At 29.7% G+C, this 15,111-nt stretch overlaps 1 protein-coding gene across 4 annotated transcripts in view; it reads left to right on the plus strand.

Annotated features, from left to right (window-relative positions):
- The window catches only part of LOC111618823 (Niemann-Pick C1 protein-like), a 74,477-nt gene that overhangs the window by 26,471 nt on the left and 32,895 nt on the right, over positions 1-15,111 (plus strand). For 3 of the 4 annotated variants that reach the window (XM_023360407.1, XM_023360408.1, XM_023360406.1), the window contains exons 6-12: positions 4,957-5,236; positions 7,371-7,470; positions 8,851-9,041; positions 11,393-11,581; positions 12,712-12,772; positions 12,862-12,990; positions 13,952-14,134. In XM_023360407.1, coding sequence (XP_023216175.1) covers positions 4,957-5,236; positions 7,371-7,470; positions 8,851-9,041; positions 11,393-11,581; positions 12,712-12,772; positions 12,862-12,990; positions 13,952-14,134 — 1,133 coding nt within the window. Of the gene's footprint in view, positions 1-1,186; positions 1,709-4,956; positions 5,237-7,370; positions 7,471-8,850; positions 9,042-11,392; positions 11,582-12,711; positions 12,773-12,861; positions 12,991-13,951; positions 14,135-15,111 lie in introns of those variants that run through there. The other variant, XM_023360409.1, reaches the window with a different exon arrangement.

Below are 15,111 nucleotides of genomic sequence, written 5' to 3' on the forward strand. Positions count from 1 at the left end.
AATATAATAAAGACAATTTACTATATTAATGCTTTCTTCAGCTAATAATTAACCATTCAAAAATAATAATCATTAAAGTATTTTTGTTATAATTGAGTTTAAATATTATACAAAACAAGTTCAAGTGCTTCAAAATGTCCATTTGAAACTGGAATAAGATTACAGTGGAACCTCGGTATACGACCTTAATCCGTTCCCGATGTTTGGACTTATACCGAATTGGACGTATACCAAACCAACCTTTCCCATAAGAAGTAATGTAAAAATGATTAATCCGTTCTCGTGTAAAAAAATGGCTGGCTTTAAACACCTTGCTTTCCTGGCTAGTTCCTGCTTGATTTTTCGTGAGATCAGCGTGTATCTTTTTAGCTTTCNAAATAAACGTTATAATTAAGAAATTTAAATAATAATTACTATTATTATTATTATATATAAATACAAACAACATCGCAAAGCCCGAGTAGTATACAATACGAGTAGTATACAGAATATACAACACATCTGGTTGCAAGCTCTTGGCTCAGACAGATTATTTACATAGACATAATCAAGTAGCAAATATAATACACTAAGAGCTTGCAAACAAACACAAATTATTAGACATCCATGAACCATAATACAAATACATTCTACAGACAATATTGGAAAACAATACTCACAAAATGTACTATGACAGAGCTATAATCACAGATAAAACAATTTACCACATCAGACCAGACATCACACTCATTGACAAACACAATAAAATCACATATATTATAGACATATCCATTCCAAACACTCACAATGTACAAAACACATGCACTGAAAAAGTCAGAAAGTACACAGAACTCGCCCAGGAAAAAAGGCATCTGTGGAGGATGGATAGGGTGCTTATTGTACCTTTCGTTCTCTCCGGTACAGGTGTCATACCACACACACTACACAAAAGCCTGGGCACATTACATTTGAGTAGAAATACATACATCACACTACAGAAGGCCACTATATTGAATACATGTCATATTGTTAGGAAATTCCTGAATACAGACACACACACTGACATACTTATTTAATATTTGTTTTGTTTTGGTCACTATGCCTTGACCCTGCTCTGGCATAGTGACCAAAACAGCAACTGGTGTCAACTGAGTATAACTCACAAAATCCAACATGATAATAATAATAGATATTTTTAATACAAATTTATAACCTTTATTATTTTGATTACAGGTTACAAATACTTCACACAATGCTGAGGGAAATATTACTGTGTCAGAATTAGTATGTAATACATCTGAAATATATGCTGAAGGTATTTACAATTCCTGTAAGAGTGTACAATTTGTTCCAGGTTTAAGTGCACTTGTTCTTTTATGTGGAAAATGGGGAGAAAAAGATTGTGATCCATCTCGATTACTTAATTCATTGGGAAATAATGCACAGTCTCCAGTCATAATAGATTTTGATGTGAGAAATGACAGTTCGGAAACAAATCATCTCTTAAATTCAAAAATTATACCTTGTTCTGAGCCTGTTAAGCCAGGAACTGCTCCTTGTTCTTGTGCTGATTGTCCTTGTATACCTCCACCATTACCACCACCTGAAACTGAATGGACTGTTTGGGATTTGCCAGGAATTGCTGTCATTATGATATTTGTTTTTTCAATATTAACTATAACGATCATTACTGTATATATCATTTATATTTGGAAGAGGAAGTCTGAAAGTAAGTAATTTTAATTCTTTTTTTACAAGTCTTGATATGATATATTCAAATATAATAAAGACAATTTACTATATTAATGCTTTCTTCAGCTAATAATTAACCATTCAAAAATAATAATCATTAAAGTATTTTTGTTATAATTGAGTTTAAATATTATACAAAACAAGTTCAAGTGCTTCAAAATGTCCATTTGAAACTGGAATAAAAATACAGTGGAACCTCGGTATACGACCTTAATCCGTTCCCGATGTTTGGACTTATACCGAATTGGACGTATACCAAACCAACCTTTCCCATAAGAAGTAATGTAAAAATGATTAATCCGTTCTCGTGTAAAAAAATGGCTGGCTTTAAACACCTTGCTTTCCTGGCTAGTTCCTGCTTGATTTTTCGTGAGATCAGCGTGTATCTTTTTAGCTTTCTTGCAAATAATTGCTTCCGATACGCTGTCTCCAGCACATTGTTTTTCAATTATCCAAAACAAAAGCAATTTCTCGACATGATCTAATGTCTTCGATCTCTGTTTATAAATTAATTTAACCCCTTTCGCAATGTTAGCACATTTAATAATGTCTTTATTTTTTGCGATTGTCCATATCGTCGTTCTCGGAATACGGTAAACAACAGTTAAAATCTCGAACACACGTGCCACCTTCGTATTTCTCAACAATCTCTTTTATCAGTTCCATTGTAATTCTAGTCATTTTTTTAGTTTTCTGTGGCTTTTCATTTGCCTTTTTGCAATTCGTGATTAATAAAAATAATAAAATTTTACTTACGAATTAAAATCAGAAGAAATTTAACAAAGTTATAAACCGTTGCACCGCGAATGTCTAGTCTGGTCTAGTACACCGATAATGGTACTTGTTCGTTGACGGTGCGTATAATTGAATTATGTCGTATACCGAACAAAAGTAGTATACCGAGCAAAATTTGCTTCGTCCAAACAGGACGTATTCCGAATTGGACGTATTCTAAAGCAGACGTATACTGAGGTACCACTGTACTTACGACACATTGTAAAATAAACTTGGTTCTATGGTTAAAAGTATTTACAATATAAACTAATATTTCCATTTTAATTTTATATTTATACTTTGTATGATTTTTTAAATTTTACTGAAGTTAGATTCATTTAAAGTATTTATCATAAGAAGCAATCATAAGAAGCAAATTTCAGTAAAGTTTAAAAAATCTGCAATGTGCAATCATACTAGACAGGCATTTTGCTAGTTACTGTCTAATCATACATCCTAATCTTTGTTTACAGATATTTACTTTAGACTTACTTCAGTGTTTTACTCTTTAGATTCTTTATCTGTAAGTATGCTGTTCAATTAGTGCCATCCTGAATGTGTCCAGTGCTTGCAGGTCATGATTTTCAGAATTCTGAATTTCAGTCATAATTTTATTCCAACATGATAAAAACATGCACGTTGCAAATTAAATTCTGAATTACATTGTCAACTGTAAACAATAATATAGCCAGGAGCCCACAAGTGACCAAGTGGATAAAATCATTGAACACTAGTGATTGGTCTTGGGTTCACATCTGATCAACTGGCTGGCCACCTTTTTAGTTTTTTTGTTTTAATATATCAACACCTAAATGGGGACCAGCTTTCTATAGAAAGTCTTCCCGGGAACCACCCCACTTTTAGATTGCTCTTACGTTACATTGCCTTACATCATTGTCATTGATATAGGGGATATCTGTACTTCTTAAATTGCACAATTTTATAAAATCAAGACCTGTTATGCAGGAAAGTATCTAAAAGTGTGTGTCAAAAATCAAGCATGTGAAATTGTCATTTTGTACAATGCATTTCAGATGTAAAGATGTAAACCCCTCCTCAGCTGCTGACAACTCTTTAAAAAAAAGCTTTTAAAATTCTTCTAAAGTATTCAGCATACATCACTCTTTAATATTTATTATTAAAAGAGTAATAAATAAAAAAGTTTTTTCTTTCTTTTGAATTTTCTCAGGGCTAGTTCTTTTTAAGAGTTGTGAACAGCTGAAGAGGAGTTTATATCTGAAATGCATTCTACAAAATGACCAATTCCACATATTTGAGTTTGCCACATTCTTTTAGATACTTTCCTGTGTGATAAATCCGGATTTTATCAAATTATGTGTGGTTTTAAAGAAGTTCAATGATTGATAGGACAAGAAGTTTTGAACACACCATCAACAATATGGCCTGAAATTTTCTAGCTGTTTAATCTTATGCTTGACTATGAGACTTAAGCTTTGACTTGTACAGTAAACAAAAATATAGTATATGTTTTATTCAATTTAAATTCTATTTTTTGGATTAATGGATAACTGTTTTTAATAGTTAAATCTTCTAGTTGCATTACATTTAGAATTATTTATTGTGACATTGTCACAATGCAATTCTTAATAAAAATTCATTTAAAACATATGCTCTCCACCTCAAATTAGTAGTGTCTTGCTCCTGTACATCATATTTTTCTTGCTAATAAGTGTCATGTCAGTCATCTATCTAACTCCTTTCAGGGGAAAATTTTTGGATTGAAATAACATGAATTCCGGTGCAAACTGGAAGTTCCTGTAATATATAACTGTAAGCTTTCCATATCCGATCATGACTTTTATTTAACTAACTTCATTCTGAAGATTAAAGGAAGGATGGATGGACAACAGTGGGAATTTATAGATATACAATTTTTTAAAATTGTAGCCCAAAAACAATCCTTATAAAATTGTAAAGAACTATTTTATATAATTTCTGCAATATACAAATTGAGAGATGGCAGATATTCTACATAAAAGACCATAAATTATAAAAGTACAAGTATATAACTTTTGATATTTGAAAGAATTATTGAGTAATAGAAAATGGGAACTTGTGAATAAATTGTAATATTTGGAAGAGAATAATTAGGTAACCAATATTACTTAACATGAGTAAAGTTGAAATATTAACTAATATGTAAATAAGTTATTTTAAAATATCTAATTACAGCAGAGTTCTGATCGTAGTATAGACTTTTGAGCACCTCGGATAATGAAAATCTTAGATAATGCAATATTCGGCAAAGTATTAAATACACTGGATTTGGATAATTATTGAACATAATGACTAATAAAACATTTTTAAGATTTTATTTAATAAAAAATTGTATTTACTAAAAATTAATTAACCTAAAATTTGTTTATCTTTTAAAAAATTTTTCAATTAAGTTTTAAAAATATATATTTTTTATTTTTATTTTTTGTTTAGGGCCTTATCAAAGAGAGAGTTTTCAATCTATTGGAGAAAATCTCTCATGCTTAGAAAAATATGGAAATAGAGTGGAGAAAAAACTTCAAGAAATCTTTAATAGTGTAGGAAAATATTGTGCTACGCATTATATTCTTGTTCTCATGGTAGGGATGACTGCGTTTGTCGTAATGTCGTGTGGTTTAATATTTTTTACCGTAACGAGAGATCCGGTGCACCTTTGGTCGGCCTCGACTAGCCGATCCCGCTTGGAACGTGATTATTTCGATTCTCATTTTGGGTATATTTAACTTTATTAATAATTTTAGTTATTAGAATTATTTATATTTGCTGTGTATGCATATAGTTTTATAAATAAATAAGTATATGCACACATGCAAAAAGAAATGTGTGTGTGTGTGTGTAATTCATATATTTGACATCTGTTAAGATGTCAAATATAAGAATATCTTTGATAATGTATATAAATATAAATTCAGATGTATGCACTTTGACATAAGTCTATTCAAAGTTACAATGATTATTCCTTAAAGCATTTACACTAACCATATCACAAATGAAAGGGGCATATGGTTTAAACAAAACAAAAAGGAACTATTCTGCCAATCTTTTAACTGTATACATAACCTCATTCTTTATAATAACTTCATAATAGCTATAATAAAATGGTTTTATTAAAATATAATGTAAATTGCTTTTTTGTTACTGAGAATGATCGCTGTTTATAGTTGCTTTAGCATAAAAATGTCTCATGATATATTTTTAATGATTACATGTCCTTTCATCATCTGGCATTTTAACGCACATGTGCAATGGCATGCACACGCACAATGACTTCACTTTTGTTACGTAAGTGTTATGTTCTATTCCATCCATTTATTGTGCTTGTGCACACACGTGTGCAACAACATCATAACTCAATCTCCAATTAAAAATATTCTTCTGCATCTGATCTAGAAATTTGGATACTTTTCCAAATTTCTAGTTCAGATGCAAGAGAATATTTTTAATTGGAGAATTGCATCACTTTTTTAAAGGCATTTCATTAGGCCACATCTTGTATTGAAGATTGTATTCATTCAGCATACATTCATTAAAAAAAATATGCAAACCCACTCTTCTCAGACTATTTATTTAGATAAATATCTTTATAAAAATAACTCTTACTTCTAACCTTGTAACTGGAGTGGTTGTGTTATGTCAGCAAACGTTTTTGACGCCCCTTCTGGGCTCTTGGGCTTTTTCTCTAAATATTAAGCCAGACGTTGAGAATCGAATACCTTCTTTTGAGCCGTGTATCATTTGAATCATCATACATGGCAACCTTCGAGCCGATTTAAAAAGAAAAGAGCGATGTTTTGTGTACAGTGCATACGCGCTGCAGTACTTTCGATGTAAACTTTTAAATGCTATCATCTAGCAGGATCTGCCATGCTTTTGAAAGGGCTACCTCTTCTTTAAAATTGATGCATGCTGTGTTGCATCCTGCTCTAAATATCTCCATAGCCTCCAACCATTTGAGATGTTCAGGGTGGGTGGTAGTGAGGATAATATGCGCCGCATCAAAGTCCGCCATGATATCCTGATCAGTCGCATATGTTGAGAGAGCCGTTTTATTACATTTTCTTTGATAGAAATTTTTAGACAAATATACTCAGCCATATGTATTCTTATGTCATACTGCAGTTTTGGTGAATGTAATAAAAATATTGCCTAATTTTACTAGTAGTCTTTTTGTCTTTGGACACTTGTGATCAAATTTCCCTCCTGGCTCCTGAATATATAGCAAAACCTTGAGAAATTTTTCCAAAAAACTTATTAATTATAATCAAATATTTACACATGTTGATATTATGAAATGTTAACAGATTAAAATTGATTCACAGCTTGCAGAGCACACTGCTGCAAGCAATCTTGTAGTAATGTGTTGTTTACACATTAAATGTGGGTAGTGAATAGTGTTGTTTACACATTAAATGTGGGTAGTGAATAGAAATATTACGTGGGTAGTGAATAGACAAAAGACACATTTGCGGAAGCTCATAGAGCTTCCGCAAATGTGTCTTTTGTCTATTCACTACCCACGTAATTCAAAATTAAAAACTATATCCACTATTCGTGTTATGACTGTTTCTGTATTCATTTTGTTGGCCATTCTTTGTGATATTATGTATTTATTTTCAGAAATATAATCTTAATATGACACTGAATGTACTAAATGAGTTCACTATTTTCTATAAGTCTTCTGAGAACCGATTAGGTTATAAAGTCTCTTTTACACAATTAAATGTAAAATGATTTCAATGTATAATTAAATTATATAGAAATTTACAGTTTATAGAGTCTAAGTATAGAAATTTTATAAGTTTCCTTTTAAGAGATGATTAAATTCATTGTATATTTTATCTGTTTAGCCCATTTTATCGAACAGAACAAATTATCATTACTAGGAAAGAGTTTGGAAATAATGAGAGAAACTGGTCTTCTATTTTTGATAGAGAATTTCTTCTTCAGGTAAAAAGTTTTCTTAGGATTGTTTTTAAACATTAAATAAAATAGATTTAATGTGTTAAATTTTTGTGATTATTATATGTAATTTATAAGATTAACTATAATAATTTATGTAACAAATCTAAGATGATTAATTTCTGAAATGTTTGATTTAGATCTAGATTTTTCAGATTAGTTAAGTACCTTGTATCTTTTTCTATTGCTTACTTTTAATGTTTTCTATTAATTTCACACATTAACATAAAATTACTTTTTCAAACACCAATACAATCCATACTATGATAACATCCCTTGCAGCTATAACTATTATTCAAACACTTTCGTTTAACTAATTTTCCTATATTAAGTTTCTTTGCATATACAACAGTTTGGCACGGTCTTATAAAAACTGGTCTTGCAGGATCAGATTGGGTGAACGATATAGCTAAACAATAGATACGTCACTACCATTTGTGTGGAAAATTATAGATTACAACAACTTTAATTTAAAAATGCAAAACCATATATGCAAACTTCAGAAATCATGTTTTTAAATGATAAATGCACATATATCAAAAGTTGTCCACTGGAACAACTGTAGTGGCTACATAAAATCTTACTAACCCGACAGATTAGTCTGGCAGTTGTCAAAATTATCACCTTTTTAAGGTTTGATTCTGAAGGTCTTTGTCGGGACATTCGAATGCCGGAATGCTCATTTAATGTTTGTTTGAATTGAATTCATTTTTTAAAAATCTGCTGTCACGCACACATTATTCAATGCATGGATGTGCATTTCATAAAGTAGTGTCAAAGCATGCTGGCACACATGAAAGTGATAATTTTGACAACTGCTGGACTAATTTGTCAGATTAGTGAATTTTATTAGTAAGTAGTCGAGGTAGAATTTGAACTGTTTATATAACTGAAATAACACTAATGCAACCGTAATAGAATATTTATAAACACTATTGTAACATTGTGGTAAATTTATAAAAGAAATACTTAACTAAAAAAAAATTCAAAAACTATTTTCTTTTATTCCTTTAAATTTAGCAATATGCATTATTATTATTATTAAATATTAATTAAATAGGAACATAAAAACATTTCTTAGATACCTTAATTAACAATTATTGGGTTCCGAATGCAGGAAGAGCCCTGATGGTCGCTAATTAAATTAGTTGAAAATATTTGTATTCATATAAAAGTTAAATGTTAGATATTAAAGGTTTTGTTTTAGTTGATTTAGTCCAGGTTTTGCTTGTATTAGTTATAAATATCAGTGTTTTGTGTATATATGTAGGTATGTGCAGTATATATACATTTATATACTGTGTGTTTACAAGTATGTATGTATTTAAAAAGTTCATAGTTAAAAAATATACGAATTTTTTCCCCCAGGTACTTTCTCTTCAAAATGATGTAACGAAACTGCAAGTGGAAGTCAACAATAAAACTGTTACCATTAATGACATATGTTTTTCACCTCTCAATAACAGTTTTTGCACCATTCAGAGTATTCTTAATTGGTTTCAGAACAATGCTGAACACATAAAAGATGATTATCTTGATCATATTGAAAAGTGTATGAAGTAAGTTTACTTGAAGATTTAAATATATATTTAACTTTTTAATGTCCTTTTTAAACAAAACTGATACTGAAAATTAATTTTATTAATGGTATTAAACAATTCAAAGTTTTTGTTTTAGACTCAGTTTGGATGATTATTGTAATTAATACTAATGTAAGCCCCTGCTTCACAAGTTAATACTTTTACGACATACATTTTGTTATAGATTAATGAAATTTTAGTTGAATACTGTGTGTTTTTGTTGGTCCTCTCAATATGATGATATATTTCAAGCCATCTTTCTGGGAATAAAATGTCACTATATGACATTGAACTTACAGAAAAGTAGAATTTGACATACAATTTCTCGCTTAATGATTATCCAAGAATCAATTATTGTGAAATTTTGCAGTCTTGTATAGTAAATTGTCATTTTAAATGAATTTACTCTCAATAATTTTGTTGGATTTTTCATTATAAATTATTTTAAACATAATCTCAACTTTTATTGTAAGTGTGATTTATTTTTGATAATGTTTAAAGCATAGTTGTAAGCTTCTTGCCTCTAAAACATTAATTTAATAATTATCTCAATAGCCAGTTGGTAGAGATATGATGTGTATCAAACTGCAATGGAGCCAAGTAATCGAGATCACATTGAAAAAGACTTAATGTGATCTCGATTACTTGGCTCTGTTACAGTTTGATAAGCCTCGTATCTCTACCAACTGGCTATTAAGATAATTATTTAATGTTTAAAGCAGTTTGAATGTAAACAATTACAGATCTTAAGGTTATTGGACATATAATTCTATATACTAACAAGATTCGTTGCTTTTGGAGATAAAAAAAACTCTAATTTAGAATACTTTTGGTTCTATTAGCATATTATTGGACATAAAAACCATTGTAACAGAAGTGCAACATGGATTCTAAAGCTGTTAGTCTCCAAGAAATCAGAGAAGTTTATATACAATTAATTAAAGATCATTTATAATTCAATTTAATTTAAAATATTATTGTTAAAAATAAAATACTTAGTATATTTACTTTTATTTAAGATAGAAATTTGGCTAATCATTAGGTGATTGTGCCATTATCTTGTATAAATATTTTAATAATTTAATAAATTCAAAATTAATTTCTAATAATTTGGAAAATTCTGAAGAAAAAACTGATTTAGAGAGGGACTCTACGATTATTGACTTTTCTAACTGGAATTCTGTGATATTTACTTTTGCGTGTCAAATTTAGAATACGATTTTCACAAATCCTGTTTATATTAATTTTAATTAATAAATAATAATCTTTATGAAACCCGATACATTACAATAAAGCTACAACAACTGCCATATGACATTGGGCTAAATAATGGCTATAATAATTATAAATTACGCTTGCAGTTGTATTTATTGTTAAAATTAATATTAATAAAGCTAATAATCCAGCAATTTAGTCAAACATAAGCCAAGATTTGAGCTTTGATATATAATATGTTCTTTTGTTAAAATATGGAAGGTACAAAGAACCCCAAAAGGACAAAAAAAAAACAAAATACAGGAAAATACAGGATTTATTCGTGGACAAAAATTTACACAAGCACCCACTATAATTTTGTGGGGTAAGTGAAATTGAGTACACCGAATCCCTACTCGACCTCACTCGCGTACAACGGGAGACAAAAGCCTTATGCACGTGGTGTTACAATCGAATGAAGGTTCACGACAATAGAGTACAACTACCAACTTAATTACTATGGTTATAACTACCTTACGAACTAAGATTAAATTATGGAAGGATGATAGTAAGCACAGATAGGAAGATGTATAGAAAGGTTAGGAAAAAGGGTACCCAGAATATTCAGATGTGATATCTTCCTGTTGGAGGAGGAAACTGTAATTCAGCCTGAAGATGCAAACGATTCTTGATTCGAACTTTCTCTGTCCTTCCCTCGATGGATCAATCATCCGCTGTCCTTCTCCTCTCCAAAAATGAATCCTGTCCAAGATGTCCGTCCGCTCGCTTCCTTGTCTACTTCGAGAGTGACCCTTTTTCTCCCTATCTGCCTCAGGGCCAATACTCCCTGCCTGGCCTCGTTCTCGTCGATGTCTTCCCCCCTTCAACAAACAGGAAGTGAAGAGTGGAAAGACAAAGAAGTGAGAAGACAAAGAACACAAGAAAGAATTGTTATTACTAGACTTACGATTATCGCGTATACAATAATATGGCATTTTGCCACACTTTTTCCAACATTTTCACAATTGATTGTTTAATTTGCAATTAATATCTGAAACTTAATGTAGAATATGCACAATGATTATTGATTATCAGTAGATAAATTTGTAAAATAAATAAATATTTTTATTTTTTAGTAATCCAGCATACATTGAACAAGATTCAAGTTGTTTAGGAGAATTCGGAGGACCCGTGTTTCCTTTCGTGGCGCTTGGTGGATTCAAAAACAAGGATTATAAAAATGCAACTGCATTAATTATTACCATTCTGGTGAATAATCATATAAATTCTTCTGAAAATTCTGATGCATTGGCTTGGGAAAACAAGTAAGTTAATTTATTACAATTTTTCATTTAACATTTTAAAATTTTCTTTTATTATTATTATAATTAAAAAAAAATTGTATAAATTACAAAGTGTAAATAGTCAAACTTTTGATTGAGCATCACTATTTTATTTGCATCCTGAAATGGCACTAAATTGAAGTATCTTAAATAACAAGAATTACATGTAGAATGAATCAAAAATTAACTTTACAAGGTCTACAGATTAAAAATTAAAACACTGTAGAATGTAATTCAAATGTAGGTAGTTAGTAATGAACCATTGGTAACAGTGAAAAGTTAGAATGACACATGAAGGACAATTGTGATATAGCATTTCCAAATGATAAGGTTTAAGTGGTTTTATGGAGAACAAATAGCTATTTAATTTTTTTTAGTCCAAAAAAAAATTCCACCTGTCAATCTGTTGGCTCATCAAGATGTGTGTGGAGACAATGTTGTGTTCTGTTAAGGTGTTGCAGATTGGTGTAGATTTGCTGTAGATTATTTAATGGGAGATTCACCATCATTCTCCATAGCGCCTGGGTGTGTGTTGAAGTCACCCACATGTAATTCTAAGTTAGCTACTGATGAAGTGAAAGCTACCATTGCTGTGTAACTGCAGCAACAGGGATGGAATTTTTTGAGAACAGGCTAAACAAACATGTAACACATTGTGATAAATGTCCAAACAAGCTGGATAATTTTGTTGAGAAATATATGATATTGCTTGCAGATAAATAATCTTATTACAATATGAAAACACAGGATTTATCTGTTGTTGGCTTTGTAATGTTACTTTTTGATCACTCTATATGTATGGTGATGAATCTGTTTAATAATTTGAAGTCACATGATTTAACAATTATTACATATTTGATTTTTTTTCTTCTTCTTTCTATTCTTTGCAATGCAAAAATCATACTTTTAATAATTAGATCAGATAATTACAAATTGTTTAATATGTATGGAGAAAATTTATTCAAAAGTATACACAAATGCCATTTAGGAGGACATTTTATATATAAGTTTGACTATTCAATTAAAACTCTCATCTTTAACCTTACCATTGTAATAACTAACATTACATATTTTCATTTATAAATTAATAGTTTTATTTAAAAATTTTTTAGGTACATAGAATTTATGAAAAACTATACACATGAAAATATGACAATAACATTTTATTCCGAGGTATATTTGTATTTAAAATTTTTTGTGTAATTTTTTTTTCCTACCAAAATAATAATGAAAAAAATTAAATATTTAAAATTTACTTTCAGAGATCTATTGAAGATGAAATAGGAGAACAGAGTTATTCAGATGTATATACTATTCTTACTAGCTACATTGTGATGTTTCTATACGTATCTATTGCTCTAGGGCAATATAATAGCTTTAGAAGAAGCTTTGTAAGTCTCTTGTAATTAATTTTTAATAATAATAATTAAAATAATAATTTCTTATATTTATGTCAATTATTGTATAATGGAAAAAGCTTAATACCATATTTCCTTTCTTAAAAGATGCACTCAAAACTAATAAGTTATTTAGAAGAAAAATGTTTTTGAGTGATTAAGACAATTTTAACATAGTCCAGAAAGACAATTAGATCAAGAAGAGCATTTTAAACCATTTTTGTGAGGGCCCTCAACATTATATTGGCAAAAAAAACTAAAATTAACAAGACACTGATGTGCTTTGACTGTGTTTGTACAACAAAGTAACAATAACTAGCTTTGCTTATCTTAAAATTTGTCAGAGTAAATGATAATTTTGGTTGAAATTATTTACTGATGATTTGTTTTTAATGACAAGTAAAGAGATGATGACATAATCTTCATAAATTTTGAATTACTTAAACTATAATGGAGCAAAATAATGAACGTTTAGTTCCTAGTATAATTGATTTGAAAAACTGTTGTACTATAGAAATAAGATGCATTTCCAAATTGATGATATTTTATGAAAATTTACACATAACTAGCTAGATTTGATCGCTTTAGTACGGAGAGAAGTGTGTCCAATGGCCATCAATCCAAATCAATTCGAAGGTATCTGTGTGAAAATTTCGATCAAAAATTAGGTTTTAAAATTTTGAATTTTAATATGATACATTACAATTGGATAATTGGTTGACAATATAAATTCTTTAGAAGTTCATTATTGACATCATCATAAGAATTTGTAAAATAAAATATCCTAAGCTGAGTATTTCCAGTTTAGTTTAAATCTAGTTTGCAACCTTGTTTAAAAGTAGATAGTCCCAGAAATATTTAGGAATTATTTCATTATATATAAAATAGTATAGTTTTGTATGTAATATAATCTTAAATAAAAATATTTAAAATAAAAATTTACATTTTCTTGCAGGTCGAATCAAAGATCACCTTAGGTTTGGCCGGAGTGGTGATCGTGTTTGCTTCCGTGACATCATCAGTGGGAGTATTTAGTTATTTTAACGTGCCACTTACATTAATTGTTGTCGAAGTGATTCCGTTTCTAGTTTTGGCTGTTGGTGTGGATAATATATTTATTATAGTTCAAACTTACCAGGTATTTAAGTAAACATATTTTATATTATTATAATTAATCACTATGCTAATAATACATGGTGTTTTTAAATAATGGATATAGTAGATTTAACACTTAATAATTATCTGTTTGATGTTTCAAATATAATATAAAAAACAAAGCAATTTTATGGAAGTCATTAATAAATATTAAAGTTAAGAGAGCTAAATGGCCAAGATGACTGATTCATATGTTTATTTTAGAGGAACCTTTTCAAATCTTAGGTTGGTTCCTCAAATTTTTGTTGTTTTGTTGGTGGATTGGTCTGGATGTCTCAGCGTCTCGCAACTCATTGTAAATCTATCATAATGGGCTAAAAAAAAATACAAAAGACAATGTCCATGCTGGGAAAAGTTAATAGAAATTAAGAATTATAAATAGTTGTATTTCTAATACTTAATATCCCATTGACAAGATTGATACATCTGAAAATATATTGCATCTTAGTTTTCAATATACAGGGTGTCCCAACGAAAACGAAACGGCAGAGATATCGCGTTCGTCCAAGCAAATCGCTCGGACAGGTCGATTTTATTCTCAAGGAAACATTTTCTGCAATGAAGTTTTTGCGATTCTGAATACAACAGACAACAAAATTTTTAAAAACTTATTCATTTTTTATTAACTAAACAAACATTTATTTCAAATAAAGTAACACAAACTATTAAAAAAACATAAAAAAAACCTTTTAAGCTAGACCGCATATGCAAGGAAAAATAAGTTGATCATAAAATTAAGGTTGATAATGTGTTATCTGTTTCCAAATGTTATAATACAGTATTTTGTAGTGTTCACATTAAGCTTGACCACATAGTGATTCAATTCGAATTTAAGATTATTATTTGTTTTGTCGGGATAAAAATCGTCTGGCACACTCGTTTTCCCGCGCTTTTAGTCGTTCGACAGACGATGTTGGTCGCCATAGGAACGCTACTCGGACAACATCTGAAGACTCGACC

Source organism: Centruroides sculpturatus, unplaced genomic scaffold, assembly GCF_000671375.1.
Source record: "Centruroides sculpturatus isolate CEXI.00-Female unplaced genomic scaffold, Cexi_2.0 scaffold13, whole genome shotgun sequence".
Lineage (NCBI taxonomy): Eukaryota > Metazoa > Arthropoda > Arachnida > Scorpiones > Buthidae > Centruroides > Centruroides sculpturatus.